This window comes from Lepisma saccharinum, chromosome 24, assembly GCF_977018435.1.
Source record: "Lepisma saccharinum chromosome 24, izLepSacc3.1, whole genome shotgun sequence".
Lineage (NCBI taxonomy): Eukaryota > Metazoa > Arthropoda > Insecta > Zygentoma > Lepismatidae > Lepisma > Lepisma saccharinum.
This window is the reverse complement of record NC_139252.1, coordinates 54,829,782-54,852,246: the sequence shown is the minus strand read 5'-3', so window position 1 is coordinate 54,852,246 and position 22,465 is coordinate 54,829,782. Positions and strand designations below refer to the sequence as shown.

General features: G+C 37.0%; 2 protein-coding genes across 12 annotated transcripts in view; one reads left to right on the top strand and one right to left on the bottom strand.

Annotated features, from left to right (window-relative positions):
• Nucleotides 1-12,224, top strand: part of LOC145978267 (unconventional myosin-XV-like) — a 536,876-nt gene extending 524,652 nt beyond the window's left edge. For 9 of the 11 annotated variants that reach the window (XM_083110775.1, XM_083110774.1, XM_083110769.1 and 6 more), the window contains 4 exons: nt 1,025-1,180; nt 3,757-3,961; nt 5,305-5,438; nt 10,582-12,224. In XM_083110775.1, the coding sequence (XP_082966901.1) occupies nt 1,025-1,180; nt 3,757-3,961; nt 5,305-5,438; nt 10,582-10,821 (735 nt within the window). In that variant the 3' untranslated portion in view covers nt 10,822-12,224. The remainder of the gene's footprint in view (nt 1-1,024; nt 1,181-3,756; nt 3,962-5,304; nt 5,439-10,581) is intronic. The other 2 variants (XM_083110777.1, XM_083110778.1) reach the window with 2 other exon arrangements.
• A 3,394-nt stretch (nt 12,225-15,618) lies between these two features.
• LOC145978187 (uncharacterized) overlaps nt 15,619-22,465 on the bottom strand; it is a 34,506-nt gene continuing 27,659 nt past the window's right edge. Inside the window, exon 3 of the mRNA XM_083110627.1 lies at nt 15,619-17,424. Within this exon, the coding sequence (XP_082966753.1) occupies nt 15,619-17,424 (1,806 nt within the window). The remainder of the gene's footprint in view (nt 17,425-22,465) is intronic.

Genomic DNA, 22,465 nt, shown 5'->3' with positions numbered 1-22,465 from the left:
CGTATCATCAACTTACCCTCATATCCGAATCCCGTCACAACCATAAAGCCACGAGGGAAACTTTCCCTGCACTGACGAACAAAGTTGCTGCGCCCCTTGCCGTCAATGTCACGGTATATGATCGCCCGAATGTGACCACCAGCAGTGAGATGGACATATGATTCATCCATTGTGACAACTTTCTTCCATTTGGAACCCGCCAGGTACTTTTCATACAGTTTCCAGCAGTTCGTCTTACGTTCGGCAATGTGACGTGGTAGAAGGTGGTGTACACGGGCCTTCCGCACACACTTTAACCTGAGGTGCTTGCGAATTGTCTTGTTCACAGTTGACGGTGCAAGGTGAAATCTGTGGGCCATATCACGTTGAGTCTGGGGATTTTCTTGGCACGCCAATCGACGGATCCCCCTTCGCACTACGGGTGACACTTCGCTTGCAGCCCTTCTCCTGGTGGTTTTCGTGGGTGAATGTTTCACAAGGAGAGCCTGTTGTGTGTAACGGGCCACAATAGCTTTCGCAGTAGTCACCCCGAGTGTTAACCCATTCTCCCGACGCTGTTTTACAATGCGTACATATGAAAACTTAGCATAGAAAAGGGCCATTATGTAACCCTCCCAATACCAGTTTATTTTCGGCCCCATTTGATAACATTCGCTACTAATACTCACGCACCTACAAGGTCAGACACAACACTGCTCCCGCCAGCAGACCCATAGTTCCAGCATGATACGCCAGGTGGCAGCACTGAATCGAAAATGTTCGGATATAAAGCAAACAACCTCTGTATATTGAAGGGTGCAAAATGGCCTTAAGTGCAGATGCACCCAATCATTTTAATTCATTCATTCATAATTGCTGTGTAGTTTTTAAGAATGCTTTAGATGTTATTATTCGGTCTAGTTTGCTATTGAAACCTTACAATAGCTATGGTGCTATATTTTTAAATTATTGATTGTTTCGCACATATACTGAATGCATTATCTTTTTTTAAATTGTGTGTAATTGACTCTTTGTATGGTTTCAGGTGTTCTATCTTATATTCTGCCGCTCCGTGTGGCATTACCCCCTGCGGCTAGATACCCACTTGTACATAGAGGTAGTGTTCAACCAAATAGCCCCAGATTACCTGGAAGGGTTGCTTCTGGTAATGCCTGGGGAGCAGTTGGAACAGGATGTTGTGGTAAGTATTCAACGATTACCTTTTTAATCTTAGCTACATTTGTTCGTTTTGGAGTGAGTGGTCCTGCATGGGTGCCGGAACTAAGGCACATGATATGCACAGGCTAGATAAGCAAAAATTGTTGAAAAATATTATTTTCTTTTCTAGATTAATATTGATATTGATCTTTTTATATTTAATTACAATATCTGATTCAGGCTCGTAGCCATCAGCCCCCCTTGACATTAGGCAAAACTATGTTGTGTAATACGTTTACAGTGAAGAGTAAATATGTAGACGGCAGATATTATTTTGCTCACAACTTTGGTGAAGGAAATTCACAGAACATGAACACATTTGTTCATCTTATTTATAAGGAGAAGTTTAAGTAGCGGCAAGTATTTAGAAGATTGTCTTCTCTAGATTCTAGAAGGTTCTTTCACAGGACAGCTTCTTTATCTGTACCTTGGCTGCCCCTGTTGCGACCTCCCGTTTACACAGAGATCTGTGACTTTGATTCCATCATGCAAATTCACTCTACATCTGCGTCAAAGGTCAACAGCTTTCAAATTTTCGGAAAGAAGGGGAGTTTCATTTCTTCCGCTGGGGGTGGAAGGTACTGTAGGCACTATGATTGAATATTGTGCATTTATTCTTGTGTGATTATCTGTATCATCAAAAGTAGTATGGAGTGTGCAGTAAGGGATGATTTCAGTAGCAGTCAACACTTCAAAAATTGATGTTTTAAAAGATATAGAAAAATGTAGTATTTGTATATTTCTAAATTTTATATAGTTTAATGAGCCCTTCCCTTCACACACATAATTTACCTTCAATTAATACTGTTAAACTTTTGAAAATTGGACTAGGTTTACAAAGCCCCCCCTGATAACTCGTGAGCCTCCCATGGAGATCAATTCTAGCTACAGGCCTCATCTGATTTGATAGCAAATTTGATTGTTATACTTATTACAGTGGTAATTCTAATGCATTTATATGCCTGTCCTCTTTTGCACTAAGTGTTGGAGAAAATTTATATTTTTGGTATATTAATATTTTCATGCCATCTCTTTAATTTTCTGTGACCATGCCAATGCAATTCATTTTCCCTTAGCAAGAGTCAGATATGTGAAAAGAATTAAAAAACACAAGTTGTTGGACACACTTAAAAACTGATTTTCAAAGTCGCATAAAATCATAAGAATTCACCTGACAAATCAGGTTACATGGATTACACTGTACATTTATAGAAACAATAACTAAATAGTAATTGCAGATTATTTGTAGAAATATCAATACCAATATGCCTATATCAGCGAAAGCCGATTGTTTTTCAATCCACTCAGTGATTTAGTCTCAAACACTCCTAGAAAGAGATACCACTCATGAGACAGTTACGGTGAAAAGGGAAGAAGAAGAACCACACATTTCTCAGGTTAGTTTGACGTTTGTGCAGTGAGCAGACGATAGAATTCCATTCCTCCAGCGACAGTCAAATTGTGGATGGGAAGTCCAACTGTACACACTATTGTTGCCAACTTAGTTTTTTGGAGCAGGACTTCTCCAAATCAAGAATTGCACCAAGGAAGTGTCATTTTGTCTGTTACCTAAAACCGGTCTCAGTTGTAGTTAAATCCAGCCTTGAATTTGGAATCTAGCTCTAGTTGCTTCAGAGAAATAGTATCCCAATTTTAGGTGGGATTTAGCTCTTTTCTGCCAATCTAATGTGACAACACTGGCCTGTTTCCTGCAGGCCTGAATGCTAACGGGACCCCTTAACAGGCATATCAATAACACCGTGTAGTGCACTGTCCCAAAGTGTTCCCCCGTTCTTACCTTGCATTGGCGCCCTCTCCTCTTGTTACCTCTTCAGGGTAGCGGAAACGGTCTCCCTCTTTGCTTTTGTCCATTGCAGAAAAAATGTCCTCCGTAAAAATACTCGACGGCAACGCTGTTGGTTAACGTTTTTAACAATGTTCTTATTTTATTGAAACAACTTTTTAATTCCTCACATTTTGCTGTTACCTGCGGTAACACTGGTTACATGCATGCCATGCCTCTGCTGTACAATGTTGTTTTGTGTATGGGAATCGTACATTTATTTTTCTGACTAAGATTAATTCTGTTCTTCCTGTATGGGACAATTTACTGACATAAATATTTATTTTCCTTGTTCAGAATCCTGTACAGTAACGACATAAAGGGAAAATAAAGTAATTTTGTATCTTGCTAAAAAAAGGTAAAAGGTAAAGTGCTCCCCTGTGCATAGCACCACGCCATGTAGGCGTATAGGGGGTGTGGGGGTAACGCCCCACACTTTCTTGATCCGGTCGTGAGTGGGGGTGATGTGATCAGCATCACGCCCCTGACCGCCTTTACCCCCCAGGGTTTCCCCCAGGTACCCATGTCATTCGACGCTGGGTGGGTGCCGGAGCCACTTCCAACGTTAGAAAAGTTCCCGGATTTGAACCGGCCGGGGATCGAACCTGGGACCTTGAGCATGGTAGTCAGACGCGTTGTGTGTAATTCATTGCCATGTGTTCATGTTAAAAATACATGGTACGGCATGTGCGATAATGATGTGCTTTTCCTTCCAGTATGATATAGCGAAGATCGCTTCATTGCTTCACCGAGCAGCCGACATGGACCACATGCCTTCGATGAAGGAGACGAAGTTCCTGCTGCCGAAACCGGCCCTCACCATCCGTGACATCAAGCCCCCGCAGTGGGTGAACATGGTGCAAAGCAACTGGCGAGAAGTGGAGAGTATGCAGCCGATACAAGCCAAAGCTCAGGTGCTAGGTAAGCCAGCAGTTCAAATATGTTAGTACGAGAATGAAACTGAATCCAAACTGGAAAAAATGTTATTTCAGTGTTTTAAACGTCTCAGCCACACTTGTCTTTTTTTATTATTATTGCTTTCGCAAACAACCTCTACTTTTAACTGAAGTTTGTGCACATTATGCTTTAACAATTTGTATTTATGTAGTTGCTCAGTGTAGTTGTATTGATATTTCTAACAATATAAATGTGTTTGTTAAGAATAGTAAAAATTAATATACTATTTTGTTACTCCATTATGCCATACCTTCATAGGCCAAACTTGGAACTCTATGGCTACATGGCAACAAGGTTACCACTGCACCATTGGGGATGCCCTTTAGTTACACTAAATATCATATAATGCTTCAAAATAAAATGAAGTTTTGTAAGTAGTAAGGCAAGCCACATATAACACTTTTGCAGGCAGTAAATTTGATGTCCTTGCACTAGACAATGGCTAATGCCTAGAGGCACATATTTTTGGTAAATAAAAAAGCAAAATTTCGGTACAAAAACAGTCAATTTTGGGTTCAAAAACGATATATAAGAAGAAAATTTGGGTGTTATAGCGGCGAAAAGACTGATCAAAAGCAGGATATGAAATGACATTTTGGTTTTAAAATTATGAACATAAATCCAAAATTTGATTTAAAAACTGCACTAATTACAATAATAAACATAACCCTTCTAATAGCACATTTATGTAGTTACCAGAGTATTACGTTTATTCCTGTATAGAGGGGTGTATTTTTGCTTCTCAATTATTTACAGCAGATTTAATCAATTTTCCGTGATTTGCATAACACGAGATAATTCAAACTTCAGAAAGTGTTGCATTGGTAAATAAACTCTAAATTTTGTGTTTAAGAGTCTATTTCGCATTGTGCAGTTCATTTCGCATCATTTTGTGACAAAAAAGGGTAGAAAAATGCACCTCATACCTTTCCGAACCATTAAGAAAATTAAAATTAGAATGTGTAATTTCACATTTCATGTTTTTGTTAAAATACGATATAAGCATGACCCTACTAATGCCCAATTAACATTACATGCTAGTATAACACTAACACTTTCCAGACAGGTATTAAGAAGAAACTGACATTTTCCCACCTTAGACAGGGAATTAATGTGAATGTTATGCATTACACTAATCCTTCGTCATCGCTATTCTATTTAAAATAGTTATGCAAGAGTTTTTTTTCATCAGTCCATCAGATGTGCTGCATAAGAACTCAACTCTTCCCATTTTTAATTGCTGCACTACATAAACTTTTTCTTTCTTTCTGAATTTGTTCTTAATATGTTTGTTTTCCACTTTCCAGACATTCTTCAGAAGTGGCCGTTGTTCGGCTCCAGTTTCTTTGCGGTGAAGCGAGTGTCTGATCCCAAGGAGAGATCAGATCACATCCTGGCCCTCAACAGGAACGGAGTCCATTTCATTGATCTGGTCACGCACGTAAGTTTTACTTGTCTGTTACTGGTTGTTTTTAGTTGTGAAAATTGAGTAGAATCAAATTAAATTGAGCATGGTACCATAATGTATAGAGTTCATATGGAGGACAGTAATGTGGACACAATTGTAATAATAACGTTACGCCTTCGCTTACATAGATTAGGAAAGTCACACATTAGGTTAGGAAAGTCACACATTAGGTTGGGAAAGTCACACATTAGGTTAGGAAAGTCACACATTAGGTTAGGAAAGTCACACATTAGGTTGGGAAAGTCACACATTATGTTAGGAAAGTCACACATTAGGTTGGGAAAGTCACACATTAGGTTGGGAAAGTCACACATTAGGTTAGGAAAGTCACACATTAGGTTGGGAAAGTCACACATTAGGTTAGGAAAGTCACACATAAATAATGTGAAGTGGCAATTGAAGGATCTTTCACATTATTTGTACGCTACTTCAAAATACAAAAAAAAAAATTATCCTTGGCATTTGATATCTTTTCTAAGAGGCCTTAGCCACAGCAATGAAGTTTCTTTTTTCAAATGTTTGTGTTACTGAAGGTTAGAATCTGACAAAATTGCTTCAGTTCCATTAACGGGATTAATGTAAGAAAAAACATTAACATTGAATTTAAACATAAAAATTGGAATACACAATTTCGTCAAAAACAACCATTGTATCTATTTTTTTAAAAAATTAGCATGCAATATTTCATATGGTGCTTTCTTCAGGTCCTAAGTTTGTTTAGAATATAAAAGGATTAATTTTGAGCACAGGTTAAAACCATCTTCGTAACAATTTGTAATGGAAAATAAAAATTAACAGCTGAAAATTTGATTAATAGTTAAAATTGTGCGAGAACATTATAAAAGTCATTTGAAAGAAAAATCTTTCATATTCATAACCATGAGAATGACAGTCTGTGTCATGTGTGTGTTTTCAGTCTTCGCTAGGGGAGTTCATAGCCAGGGTGCGAAATCATTTTAGACTGGGGGGGAGAAATATATTAATAATCTACAAACCCCCTCCCCTTTCCCCATATACGATATACATATTTATAATGTTATTAAAAATACAAATAAATTACTAAATTAAAAATATGTTATTATTATTAATTACACAAAAAATTGTCACTTATATCAGATATCATAGAGTAGCAAACCACTTCCTTTAGTAACTGGTTAAAGATATTAATAAATTATGAAATAGTTGAATGTTTTATTATGGGCAAGTTTTTATTTAGTTTTTGCTTTATGTTAATATAAATCAATCAGAGTTCATAGTTGTTATTGTTTTGCATTCTTGTTTTACTTTTATTGTGTGTATTGATGTAGAATTGTTAATGATCTCTTGAGAGAGAAAAAGCATTGAACACTCACAACTACACTAATTTGTGTATGTTTTTGATAATATTCTTAGTACAGTATATTTGAAATTAAAAGTAATTTCTCATCTTTTGTTTGTTTCTTAACTTTCCCCGCCAGAAATTTTTGGTGGAGGGATTTTTGAGTCCAAGATTGTGGATGGGGGGGAAATCCCCCCCAGATTTTGCACCCTGTTCATAGCACCTTATGAAGTATGGAAACGTTGCCTACTGAAATAAAATACTGTGAATTCATTGATTATTTTCTTGGCACTAAGATTTCATCTTTTCAGTTGAAACCAAGAAGAAATGGAGCATTGCTTTACACATCTAGCTTGGATATTTTGCAAGATATTTCTCCCTGTTAGAAATGCAACTACAAGTTGCTTAGGAGCTACATTAAAGATTAATTAAATAATTCGTGAAGCTCTCCTAACAGTGATTAATGAAGAGACTCTGTTAGGATATCAGTCAGATGAATTCTGGATATGATGGTGCTGCCATCTATCTTTGCATTCTGTAAATTTTCCTTTTTCCATTTTTATTGGGTTTGTGACAGTAGGTGGCAGGACAATTGAGTGTTGTCTCTTCCACGTATGTACTCTTGGTCAACTATAGCCAGCCAAGCTGTGTGTAATTAGTTTTGCATCCCTCTTGAGGTAAAAGCAAAACCTCAACAGGGACATGGGACTCAAACTGGATCCAGCTTGGTTATCAATAGTCGACCAAGGGTACAGACATGGGAGAGAGAAAACTCGATTGGTCTACCACTTGTAGCAGATTCCACGTACACGTGCAAATGGTTTCACTCATATCTCTGCACTTCTGTCCCTGAAGACAAGAGCAACATTAGCTCTTGGAAGCTTGGAAGCATAGCCAGAATTGACCTGGCTGATATTCCAAGATTTGATTCCATTTGCTTTATTTTACTTCACTTTTATGCAACTTTTGGCTAATTTGCAAAGATGTTGATGAGTGATGATATGATGAAATTGATGAATGGACACTCACAAACATCCATGCCCAGGCTGGGATTCGAACCCGGTACCCTGGTCGTAGCATGATATGCTAACCACTCCCCCACAGGGGCCTGCTGATATTCCAAGAGAATCAATCCCTTCATTCAAGATTCATTTCCCAGTTTGCCGATTACAGACTGAAGTTACCATCCAAACATATTTCACAGTTCATCTTACTGATGGATGTGCATCTTCCTTGAATATGAACACTGGATTATGCAGAAAAATGTATGTGTGTGGTGATAATGCATTGTACACTATGCACTCCTGATAAGTCAAAAGTGGCAACTCACGGGGTTAGTGGGGCATCATAAGCTTCACCTACCAAAAATAAGTATTTGTAACTCCCCCACCTTTCGAAAATCCTGGTCACGCCACTGCACAATCAGTGTTTGACTCACAATCTCATCACCGAGGTTCCCTACGTCAAAACCTGATTTTTATGTGTGTGTCCCCTTCCTCAATTTCATCAAAACATCATTCACCCTTATTGTCGTAATTAGCCCAAAGATGCAGAATAAGAAATAAGGCACAAAATAAGAAAAATACAAAAAATAATTGAAAGGCATGAATGGCGGACAACATTACTACAAATTTGATCCAGTATACGAGGTGTGGCTAGAAAAAAAATGGACCATTGCTACAAAATCATTGGTTATTTTGTACAATATGAACATTATTTCCTTCAAAGTACTCCCCTGCACTATCGATACACCGCTCCATATGAATCTTCCATTGCTGGAGACAGTGCTGGAAATCATTTTCAGAAACCATGTTCATGATCTCAGTCGCTTTTGTTTTCACACATTCTACTGTCTTAAATCTGGTTTCTTTCAGTGCTGATTTGACCTTTGGGAATAAAAAAAAAAGTCACACGGAGCAAGATCCTGGGAATAGGGTGGATGTTATAACACTGGGATCCCATACTTGGCCAATAAAGCCTTGACCGACAATGCCATGTGGGCAGAAACATTGTCCTGATGAAGAATCCATTACTTGCTTTTCCACAAATCAGGTCGTCATCTTCTTACTTGCCCACGAAGGGTCGTCAGCATCGTAATGAAACATTGTTGGTTGACAGTTTGACCTTTGGGTACACAATTCGAATCAATTCACCGACATTTGCAATGTTGATTCCGTTTTTGACGTGCAAGACCGTCCAGGACGTTTGTCGTTCGCAATCACTTCTCGTCCCTCTCTAAACCTTTGAAACCACTCAAATACTTGAGTGCGTGATAAACACACATCTCCGTACACTTCCTTTGACAAACCATAAGTTTCTGTGGGGGATTTTCCGAGTTTGATAAGAAACGTCAGATTGATACGCTGTTCCACTTTCACACTTAATTTCTTTTCCGACGGAGCACAGATGTACGGTTCACTTCGTCCACAAACTACAGAAGAACTGAGCGCCGTGCACCCTAAGCAACAACACAGCCAGTAGGCAAGATATCACGTTATACACCCATGCACCACTTATCCTTGACACGCTTGCCGTTTGTCGACAGCAACATCAATCCGGTTTTTTTCTAGCCACACCTCGTATATAAAATATGACAGTAAAAACTTTACATCACGTGTTGCCAACATATTTGTTAAAAATGCACAAACAGCATGATAAAAAAAAACAGTTTAGAAGTTCTTCCAAGCATTCGATTGAATCGAAAGCTTGGAAGATCTTCTATACTGTTTTTTATCATGCTGTTTGTATGTTTTTTAGTTTTTTAACAAATATATAAGATAGTTCAGCCTGAAGCAGCTACTATAAATAGCTTATGGCACATGAAAGAATTTAATTAAGCAAGTGAAAAATTGTGAAAATCATTGATCCAACGGGATTTGAAGCTAGGATTCTGTGTCATGTTCACTTAGTACTATGTTGGCACAATGGCAAGGTTTCTAGGTTCAAGTTGTGTCAGACTACATCTAACTATTGTGTATCTTTTTTTGATTGAGATGTGTGGGTCATAGTTTTGCAAGATTTCCATATTAATGTGTATATCAGGTAACAACAAATTATAGGTATACATAATAATAATAATAATAAAATTGCCTTTATTGGAGCGGGCGTGTTTCAGCCTCTAGGGCCGTTCTTACAACAGACCCTTGTCTGAAAGATTAATACAATGGAATAAAGAGTATACATTGAGAAAAAGAATAAAAATAAAAACATGAAAAGGATTACATATTAATACAAATAAGAACAATTAAATATATAGGTATATATGCGTATATGTACAGATAATGAAAAAGAAAAACAGATTTACCTATAAATTGTTGAATATAGGTATCTAATGTTTGTTGCTTTTGTTTTAGTACATATACATATATATTCAGTAATCTGGAACAATGAAAAATATAATAATAATACTGAAGTGAAATAAAATAATGAAATTATAAGATTTATATGCACACAGTTGCCAAATGTTACAGTGCGTATTTTTATGAATTAAAAGTTGCTCGTGATTAAGTATTTCACTGCCTTGCCAGTAGATACTGTTTGAGATTCTTTTTAAATAGCTTATTGATGTTGATGGATGTTAGGGACGTTGGGAGGGAATTCCATTCCTTAGTGGAAGTTACGGTAAATGATTTTTCGTAGGTGATCGTATTGTCATATTGATCACTATAGATCAGTATTTATATGGAAGGGGGTTAGAATCACTTGTGTGTGTGTGTGTAATTTATAAATTTCCATTAATTTTAAATTCTTTCTACCATCATGAGACAAATTTGCATTTTTCTACCTTATTTTATTCAGGAAACTCTGATCCACTACCCATTCTCTGAAGTCATATCAACCCGTAAGGTGAAATCAGAAGATGGTACATTATTCTTGGATATGAAGTGTGGCAATCTAATGCAGCAAAGAATCACCCGGCTCCAGACTGACCAGGCCCACGAGATATCCAGGCTTATACGACAGTACATCACAATGGAACAAAGACATCGAGGAATAACAAGGGGAGACAACCCAGGGGATGTAACTCTCTCCAGATAGGAGTAAGAAAAATGTATCTGCAAGTTCGGCAGGTATTTAATATTTTTTTTAAGTGTGCAAGAGTGAATATGTGCGAACTCTGTGATAGGCACAGTGCCTTAGAAACCAAACCTTATAAAATTTGGAAAGGAAGGGATGTTGTGTGGAGGGAAAAATGTGATTATGTTCTGCTAGTTTTGCTCAAATTTGTGGAATATGTGAGAAAGGACTCTGCCACACTGCATTGAGTGTTGTGAGAGATTTTTTGGTGCAAACTCTGTCGGCTATTTAGAACTGCCCCGAGCAATAATAGCTTGAAAGACAGAGATATGTTGTATGTTGTGGGAGGTACTTCACTATATGTTACTCTTGAGAAACTGCAAGCTATGTGAGTCTGCAATGTATACAGTTAAGATTCAAGTAAAATAATAATTCATGTTTTTTGAAATATCAAAACTTCCGGTTTTAACGAGATTCGTGTGCGAGTCTCATAATCTAATGAATATTTGCATGTAACATCACCATGCATATATTTTTTTAAAAAAATTAAACCGTATTCATAAGAATATCATAAATGATTTTATATCCAGTTTGAAAAAGTATTTAATGATCGTGGTTATCGCAAAATCTGATGACTGTGACTAATTGTATTTTGTAAATAAGTTCACACCATTCTAGAAGAGTAATCGGAATAATGTGTGTAAAAGCAATTAGAAAACCTGTCGAGGAATCAGAAAGTAGTATTTGCTTACAATGTACATACCCCTGAAATTTTATGGTCCCTCTCAGTTGTAAGTACTTGTCTCGGAGCCAATACTCATGTATTATAGAAAAATGTTTTCGAATCTAACTTCTGCTCAATATTTTAATGGTGCCTTGTACTTAAAAGTGACTGATGCCTTATGCATTGTACATAATCTGAACTGCAAGAGTGGCGTTTTAGTGGTAAAGGTCTTCGATGGTATAGTTTTCTTTTCAATGCAGTGCCGTCCTACATTAACAGACGATGTTCAGATTTTAAACTTCTTTTTAATAATCTGTAACTATTCTTTCTGTTGTGTGTATAATTGTGACTTCTTAAATTACATAAATCCCATTATATTAGATTTATTGTTCAACCTTTAATGCAAAAACACAGTGGTTGTTAAAATTTTCTCCGTATATTCAAAGGTGCATACTGTAGGATTTTTCAAAGTTCATTTTCTTCTTTTAGCATTCTGTATATTCAGTATATTATTTATTTTCCTCTTTCCCTCCCTTTTACTGATGTTTAAATAATTCTCCTACATGTGCAATATTTATGTAAAATAAGGTTTCAGTTTGTATTATAACACCATTAAGCCTTGTTTCCATGATTAGAAAAACTAAATATGCTGACCAAGGCAGTAATTTATTTTATTAAAAACATAAACTAAACGTAACGTTTCAACCTTCTAGCAAGGTCTTCTTCAGACTCTGTATCAAGTACAAAAGTCTTGTACTTGATACAGAGTCTGAAGAAGACCTTGCTAGAAGGTTGAAACGTTACGTTTAGTTTATGTTTTTAATAAAATAAATTACTGCCTTGGTCAGCATATTTAGTTTTTCAGTTTGTAGTTCATATTTACTAATTGCTACAGAAATTACATTAAACAAGATTGTGCAACTTTTTTTTTCCAAATAAATGCTCATTTTGCGTGCATAACGTATAAAGACAAGAAGTAAATGCTTGTATAAAATAAAATATCACTGTTTTGTGTGATAAAAATATAGGGAAAATTAAATAATAATTTTGACGTGATTTTTTAATTAAAAACATTTGAATTTTAAAAGTTTTTTTAAAACTCTAAATCAATTTTTCTCCCAAGAAATATTATCACCAATTGCAGTGTATGAATTTTTATTTTTCAATGTATTTACTTTAGTAGTGCCTAACTTACTATCAAGGCATGTATGAATTGTGTATGTATGTGTGTGTCTTTGTCTGTATAAGTGTTCATTGTCTATATATATATATATTTGGTATAGATGTTTTACACACACACACATACATACATGTACACTAATTCTGTTTACATTTTAAGTTGATGTAGCATGTAATTATTCTATATCTATATGAAAATAAAATTTGAAATTAGTAATTGTGCGTTTCTGTTATTTAATACAGTAAAATTGAAACTATACAGGGTGGTCCAAAAAAAATGTTAAACCACTTATATGGGAGGTTGAGTTATTATGTTTATTTTGTTGTCATTGTGTTTGATTTGTGAAATACATTTTTATGTTTTGGCTCAGCTCCATCATTCAATCAGTGAACACCTTCAACCTGGGCTCCACCGTTCTCAATGTACAGTAAATAAACATATAAATTTAGAATAAGTTTCAAATGAGGGTAAGATTTTATCTACCTTGTACATTATAACACAAAATATAAACATAATATCAATAACTCAACCTCCAGAGTAAGTGGTAACATATTTTTGGACCACCCTATATATTATTGCAAGAGATTTAAAGAAATTTGTATTTTTATTGGAATCAAACAAAAGTAAGATTTGGGTAAGCACATTTTAATGTGTGTCAGAGTACGTCATATTCATAACAAATTAACAAACTATGACATAGTACATATTTTACCTAATAGAACATTTTATTGTAAATGAGATGAACATATAGTCGTGTAAGAACCAAAAGGACACGACTTCAATTTATCAAATTCACAGGAGAGGTAAAAATGTATTCTTAGAAATACAGTATGTCTGACTTAAAAAGAGTCTGTGAATTGGAGATAATGTGGCTCCCCTTCCCCCATATACGATATACATATTTATAATGTTATTAAAAGTACAAATAAATTACTAAATTAAAAATATATTATTTTTATTAATTACACAAAAAATTGTCACTTATATCAGATATCATAAAGATTAGAAGTGGAGAGTGTCAATCTCTTCATAGGAGATCATTTAAACAAAATTGAAAACAGCTTTTTTAAGTTAAATTTATTTGGTTCTCCTACGGCGATATGTTACTATACATTTTTTTCTTTCTCTTTATCCGGGAATGAAACAAAATGTCCTGCATTTGAAATAATTATTTTTCCACATACTTGTAGAACCAACTACAAAAAAGATGCTTTATATAACATATTTGCCCAGGGTAAAATTCATAATATCCATCCTCGTTTTCATTTGGTCTCAATCATTTACTTGAAGATGCAAAAAAATTATTATCTTTATAGAGTGTGAAAATTTGGGTATGGTTACTACGTTGTATAAATTATTGTACAGTGGGATGCATAAGTATTGCTTAGCAAATTTTCCATGACTATTATCATTTATTTTTCCCTCGAATTCGGTGTTTTTTTTTTTTTTTTTAAGGAATGCTGGTTCCAAGGTTGTGTGACATTTTCTTGTTATTGTTAAAGTTCTCATTGCTTAAAACAAATAGAATAAATAAAGTGATTGACAGTTTGCTTGGTAATACTTGTGCATAATACTTTACAAAGACCTATATGTCTGTATTTCTAACGTTCATGACAATTTGCCACCAAGATAATTCCATGGTGATGGATGTAACATTTGGAAAATTTTACTTGTGTGTCATCTTAGAGTAATCATAACTTTTCCTGTATGAACGTATTGCTTGCATTGTAGAAGTATTCCTCTTTTAGTTCATGGCTGTTACAAGCACAAATACAATTTTTGTTGTAACGTTTTAGGAGAAAACACGCTCCCTTCATCAGGCATTTACTTTTAGTTTGATTAATATTTAGCATCCATAATTAAAATTTGATTAAAATGTTATTTTTAAATAATAATAGCAATAGTAAAATAATGTCCCGCATTGTGGCCATACTGTGTAATTTTTAAGCTTTGAGCTCGGGCTACGGGACGTGTACAGGTTCGAGTCTCCTGCAGGAAGCGTAACAACTTTTCCTGACATTTTGGGCTGTATATGGGACCAGTGGCCACCCACCATCATGAGGAAATTGGGGAGCTACGGATGAGTAACGTAACTCAGTCATGGAAACCTACAACAATAACGGCGGGGGGGGGGTCGTCGTTCTGACCATACACCACACATCACCCCGTAACTGCTTCGATGATCTCTCACCTTGGCATTGGGAGTGAGGCTGGCAAGACGAACACCCAGTCATCGTCGTCATCATAGGTTTCCCTGACCAGGTTACGCTGCTCGTTCATAGCTCCCCAGTTTCGTCACGATGATGGGTGGCTATCGATCTTACACACTGGCCAAATCTCAGGAGACTTGAATCTGTGCGCGTCCCATAGCTGGGGCCGAAAGCATGACACCTTAGACTGCATGGCCACGATTCGAGACATATTTTGTGCTTGTAACAGCCATAAAATACAAGAGAAATAATCATGTGGAAATTTTTATTTTACTTCACAAAGTTAGATATGACATAGATTTTTACTTAGTTACATATTAAACATATTATTATTATTACATATTGATAAAAATTATACTCTTAAGAATGCAACTTATAAAACAGAATTGATACTTCAATTGATAAGTGTCTAAGTTCTGTGAGATGAACAGAGAAACAACATTTCTGGTATGCAAAAAATGATAAAGAATCTAGCTTGTACAAATAGGACAGTAGAAATAATCCATTTTCATTATTTCCTAACTAGAGTACAATTAAAATACTTCAGAACTAACATTTGCATATCAGGGACTAACTTTTTTGTTGATATCATTACAATATTATACAATATATAGTAATTGATGTATTAATTTTTACTCCAAATGTTGCAACTGAACTCTCTGCAATATGCAGTAGGTCTTAGTAATAGCTTCTAGAACTTCTTTTTAATTCTGTTGATTTCTCAGTGGCTTGCAGAACTGCTTCTGGTACATTACTCTTTGCAGAGCCTCTGCCGTGATACCAGGTCTTCCTGGAGTGGTTGGTTCCGAACATCTTCTGGCATCTCTTGGACATGCCAAGTGGAAGTTCACTTGACCAGGTGATGAGCCACAGCACGTGGAACGATTATTAGGGTTATGTGAATCTACCGACGTCGGACTACTTTCCGAACTTTCAATATGTTCTAAAAATGGCGTCAGTATCATGGCATTGGAACAGTGATGGCAGTAGGCTAGCTGCGAGATCTCCCCTTCAGAGTGCGACCGAGAGTCCCAGTCTTGTATTTCCGTAACCTCCCCCAAGCGAACCCTTTTCTCGGGAGGTAAAGCATTTGGCCAGCGTTGTGCGGTATGAAGTACATATCCGGGGTCAAGTGGCGTTAATGTTCTTGATGGCTTTGTGGAATCTACATTTCGATTGGTTGCCTCTGCGGAAGTCTGTGGGAAAGATGTGCTTGTTTGATGGTTTTGAGGCAAATTGTGTACATATACTATTTTAACTTTCTGCAGTTTGTCTGGTAGGAAACCTTCATTGACGGAAACTTGCTGCATGATTGGCTTTCCGTAAGACGGTTCATTAGGGAAAGTTGACAGTGTAGGCAGATCTGTCGCAATGGTTTTGTGATATTGCATTTGTGTACCAGGATTGATTGATCTTTCTTCTGAATTTGTTCCCTCAATATGGATGCCATCAAGATGCTGATTTTGAAAATTGGTTTTTGGTTGCAGTTTGTCGTAAAAGTGATCCGGTGCCGTCAGGTCATTCGCTCGTTTTATTGGTGGTGTGTCGTACCAGTTTTCAGGCATACTGTTTGACGTGAACTCTTCTCGCCTAGGTTTGTCTAGATCACCGTGTCCAGTTGGATAAGGGATAGAAATATCCCTTGCACTCCATGCAGAATGTTGGTTTGTGTGGGTGGGTTTGGTAAATTGTCTCGTGCTGTCCTGAAATTGTTCTGTAGATCTTTGCTCATGCGGATAAACAATATTAGTGTTCCCTCCTTTGTGTTGGCCTGAAATACCATCAGCATGGCCTAACCCATCGGATAAACGAGCATTCCCTGTTTGAGTCACCCGATTTCTTTCATAATCCTGAGAGACTTTTCTGTATGACTCTGGTGAACTTGTCATAAAGCGATGAAGCTGTGTTGTCGGCTGCCTGGAAGGAATTTCTAAACTTTGTTGTTGTCTGCAATGACCATTACTTTCTTGCACCTGACCCGAAACACCCAAAGTCTGGGGAGTCTGGGTGGAAAAAGCCTGATGTTGCTTCATTTCAATTTCTTCAGTACGATGATTATTAATTCCATTCACCTTCACTGAGATATTGTTTCGCACTGTTTCCTGTGTCCTAGTTGTCACTACTGAAGCAGCATATAATGTCTTCACTTCTTGAACACTATCGTCATGCTTCTCATCATGAGATTTTGGAACAGTCTGACGAGTCTCCCTTTCATCATTCGTCTCATCGGCTTCTTGCTCAAAATTGATAGATGTTAGCGAACCGTTTGTTTCGTCACCAATAGGAACTTCAGTCTGAATTGATCTGTGTCCTTTCTTTATCTTTGCTCGTTTCCTTCTTGAACCGGAAAGTACGAAGTCCAGAAGAAACAGAAAACCTGTCAAGAGTGCAATGGTTCCCAGTACTGCTGCGTTGTCCACCAAACCGTGAGGAACATATTCGAGTGCCGCAAAGATTATGCTTCCCGCAATTATGAACAGAAATCCTCCAAGAATAACAAAGAAGCTTTCCTGGAAAAGAGAAAATTAGTGAAATAAGTTTCCAAAACTAGCATAAACCACAATAAGAACGTCGCTAATTTTATACATACAAGAGACACTCATATTATCCACACCTCCATTAAGGTTCTGCTGAACCTTTGACCAATGTCGGCCTAGTAGTTTACAAAAAATTCTCTCTATGAAATAACCACTATGATATTACAAATTCCGAAAAAACTACATCTGCCCAGAATTCTCATAAATCTTTGTGTGGTTTGCTTCCACTGTTGTCTTAATATTTGCGATAGTTTCGTGACTGCGTCAGCCTATGAAATAATCATTAATAATGCAGCAATTAACACTAGAGAACAGGAGACAACAGCGCACCAAGTGGCAGTCAAGGAACAAAAAACAGAAGAACTAAACACAGCTTTGCGTAAACCGTAAGTACTAAGTTTCTCTGTAATTATAAAGTGGTGTAGAGTCTGTTTGATTTGATTTTGTTTTTATGGAACACTGCATCTCTGACATTTTTGGTAGTTGGTGCAGGTAGATTTAATATATGGATGAATTATCAGTTTATATATATTTTATATTCTCCCACTCCATATTCTAATATAAGAGGATATGTTTAAAATGTTAAACATTAGTGTTCTTCAAATTCAAAAATACCTCCTTTAACGGTCATGCACCTATACATATATAAGTATAAGTATATACCTTCTATGGTATAGACATTCGTGGCGTGCCCAGGATTTTCAAAGGGAGGTTTATGTATAGTTGTGTTAGTAGTCAGCCCTCATTTTGTCATCTCTTCTTGCCTTTGACATTCTTTTTTTTAGGAATACTTGATCTAAGGGGGGTTATGATCCCCACCAACCCCTCTTTAGCATGCCACTGTAGACATTCGTATCGGCCATAATGTCAATCATTCCTGAGGACAGACTTTGTGCCCACCCTGGAGGCACATTCACCAGCAGCACACTGATGAGAAGCTGAGCGACCACTAAAGCTACTTATACAGGGAGATTAGATTGACGGGAATATTCGCATCTAAGATTATCCACCTCCGAAATCGAACTCCAATCTTCCGTGTGGCAGTCAGACGCCTTATCGTCTCGATTGCCGAGGCTCTAACGCTAAATATAGGTCCTATCTAACATGTCCAGGATTTTCGAAAGGGCGGGGGTTACGTACACTATTTTAGTAGTCTGACCTCATTTTGCCATCTTTTGTTTGCCTTTGATGTTCTTTTAAGAAATACGAGACCAAAAGGGGTGTTATGAATTCCCACCTTGCCCCGTCTTGTGCACGCCACTGTGTGCATAACACCAGTTTTGAAGTCAAGGTAGTTGGCAATAAAATTTAAAACAATAATTGACGGAAGTCTAGTAAGGAACAACTCGTACATATATATCACAGATTCCGTTACACTTTATGCTCTTTTCTTCCTACTTGTAACGGGTTTTCAGATAAAGTGCGTACTTGAGTTAGGCCGCTGATAAAATAACCTGAAAGCTGCTTGTTAGTTGATTGTTTTCTCGCTGATGGCGCTGGCAAGAGCTGCCTGTAATGTTGCTGCAATTCTAAGGATTTACATGCCATCAAGATCGTTTTTATAGGCGCAAAGGAAGGCTACATTCTTATCTCAAATGGGAATAAATAAGTGGTGTGTTAAAAGTAGAAAATGTAGGGCAACAACATTCGTATTCAGTCAAACGCAAGACAGTCGAGCAGGTGCAGCTTAAAAGCACAGCGGCTGGCCCTTGATTAGGACAAAAACCTTATTTATGATTACGTAAATAATAATAACAATGTAAACGTTTAAGCAGTGGCGAAGCGTGACATTTTTACGTGGTCATCGCAAGACTTGCCAAACGTCAGGGTCAATCTTTCAACCGTGGAGGGGGGGATTTCTACATTGATAATGCTGATAACAGTGTTCGTACAGACGTGTGAAGTAGAGATGGCCAAATTAATTTTCTTCTACGTTGTATATGATCGTAAAATAAGGAAGACTAAACTTTCTTAAATTCTAACCGAAAAATGGAAAAATTGTTAAACGTCTCTCTCCGAAATCCTGGTAGTAAAATTTCCGAATCGAAATTTAAAATTTTCCGGAATCCTGATGTTGTTGACCATCCCTGGTGTGAAACTAAGATATGTTAGGGGAAAGGTTCTGTCTAAGTATGTATGTCTGTCACCTCGAGAACAAAAATCTTGATCAGTCTTGTCATTCGTAAGCATAGTAAACACAAAACAACATTGAAGTACTTCGTGTTTTGTAAAGTATTTTCAGAAAACGATATTTGAACCGCAGGATCAAAAGAAAGAAAAAAAAATTGAAAAGGAGAAATACTGTGAAGGAAATACAATGGATCTAGAACTGCTCCCCCCCTCTTTCTAGCACTAACCGTGGGGAAATTTATGCTTTTGCTTACTTATGACGTCACTGAAAGCCTGCCGTGTTTGTAAACAAGGGGGCTGGAAAAAGGCCTCTTATGACCAGACCTTCAAGAGCGAGGGGACCTTGAAGGAAACGTAGCGGGACGGCTGGGTACAGGGGGTAGAACTGGGCTCTCTCTTCGATTCGCTAAACTTAGCCAATCTCTTGAGTATTTCTAGCTGTTTGATGGCGTCGAGTGACTAATTTCGCTCAAATATGAGAGTATTCTGACTTATTTTTTTACTTCTTCTCTAAAATATTTAAAAAGCAATTTTTTATTATTATTTTGCTTTGTCATCGCCGCATCTCCCGATGACCGGACGCTTCGCCTCTGCGTCTAAGTTGATACAATAATATAATTTACATGTAAAAATAATATTAAAGAATAGATGTAACAGCACATATTCATTAACTAGCTTACGTGTTGTTAGATCGCCAAAATTTGTATAAATACAACTGTCCTGGCAAGGAAATTAGTGTCAAAAAGATAAAAAATTGAATATTTATTGAATAACAAAAAAGATGTTAGATCCAGTTGACGAAAACTGAAGTTACTGATTAATATTTTATGCCTATTATTATACGTAGCAGTGCACAAAGCCGTAGTATTATCCCAATCTAAACTTGCCTTCCAGTAAGTTCGGCAGAAATAAATAACCATCGATTACACAACAAATGCTAAACAAGTATATTTCATAATTTTATTTTAGTACTTGTTAAGTCTTTCAGAAGAGGGCGGACCCCCTGGAACTCCCATTAAATGCGTCCTTGAATGAATTGTAAATTGCTATCGTTATATAACTGTTATCGTTATTGTAATGACGTAATTTTAAATTGACTCGATTAGGTAAGTCATATAACGTTTAGAATAATATCTAAACGTGGAAAGAGAAATGCCTCTATGTGTGGTTCAAATTCTCCTCCGAAGAATTACGTTTTTCTGTGCAAGATCGTTTGACCATCGAAGCGTGAACAATCTGTTCTACTGCCTATGCAGTGCAGGCAGGCATCGTTGAACGTGTATGTGTTTTCTGGTACAAAATGCTGTGTTTGTTACTTGTGATCAGGGGCGCCGACTTGTCAAAATTATTGGGGGGGCTCTGATCACTGAAATAAATTAATGAATGACTCACTCCCTCCCTTTTTTAAATTTTGGGCTCATCTTTTGGAATCTCGTAAAAGCCCATGAATTCCTCAAAAATATTAAAATTTTCATTTACAGTTCGAATGTTAATTTTTCACGGATGAATATGTCACAAGTTTCGTCAACCATAATAGCAAAATATTCCCGACTTTTAATATCTGCTACCACGGAGCGCAAAACAGATCTCCATAATATATCAATTATCTCGTTCTGAATGTCATGTGAGAGCCATTTGTAGTCTGAACGTCCCATCCACTCTCCTAGTTTATGCACATCTTCTTTTGAAACTCTTTTTAGTAAAAATGTTAACAATACTCATAATTATATACTTAGTATATAGTAATATGTCATGTGTTTTGCTGTCTCTGGTCATAGCCCCCCCCCCCAAAGTTGATGGTTTAGCGGTCCAGCCCCCCAAAGTTGATGGTCTAGTATATTTCAAATGTGTATTTAAAGTTAAGTTCATGTGTCACAATTCAGAGTAAACTTTACAAGTGGAAGCAAAATAATACATTAGATCCTCTTAAGCAAAATTATTTTGGGGGCTCTACCCCCACATCGTTAACATTGGGGGGGGCTCGAGCCCCCCCAAGCCCCATGGAGTCGGCGCCTATGCTTGTGATTGTGACCTTTGTCATTTATCGTGGAAATTGCACGAGTGCACTGTCTTGACGATGTGCATTCATGCCGATCAGCCGTCCAGTGTGCAAGGCGAGTTTCATGGAATAATGTGTGGTTCAATTTAAGACAATGTAGAGTAGCACGCCCATCTCGGAAAGCTATTATAAACACAGATAAAAATACAAAGTTGCTATACTGACTTGTCTTACGTCCGTGTGTTCGTTGAAAGCTGTCTTTTTCGTCAGACATGCAGCCCCTCACGTCAGAAGTGTTGTGTAAGGTAAGTAGCTACCGTACATTATTTCTTACATCTTGTGGGTATGCTATCAGGAGTTACTTTCATTTGAGAACTCGTCCCTGTGAGTAGGCCAGGGCAAGGGGAGAAATGGATTTGAGAAGAGCCACACTCAACGACTTATTTTAAAATATGACCAAAAAATAATATAAATTACTGACTATCTGACACAACCTGTGATGTTATAACTAAAATTGTTACAACAGTTATAAATTTACGCATCAAATTTACTGTTGAAAGAAGATGTGTAGTGGCATATCTTACGTCTGACGCAATGTCAGTTGGCATTTGCGTTTTCTTATTTTGCGTCGCTTTTCTGTCCCTTCAAGATAATCGCGACGAAGAGAATGAACAATTATGATCAGAAGAAATTCATAAAGGAACACTCGTAAAGTGTTAATGCAAGAATCCTGTGTTCAACGCAGCTAGTAGGTCTATGTACGTACAGAAGTGTAAAAGGTGCACCTCTAATTTTCTGGGTATTTTTGGGGAGCGATTTTACAATACCGGGAATTTCTCCATTTTGTTTGAAATTCGGCATACTCACTAATTTTGGCCCCCTAAT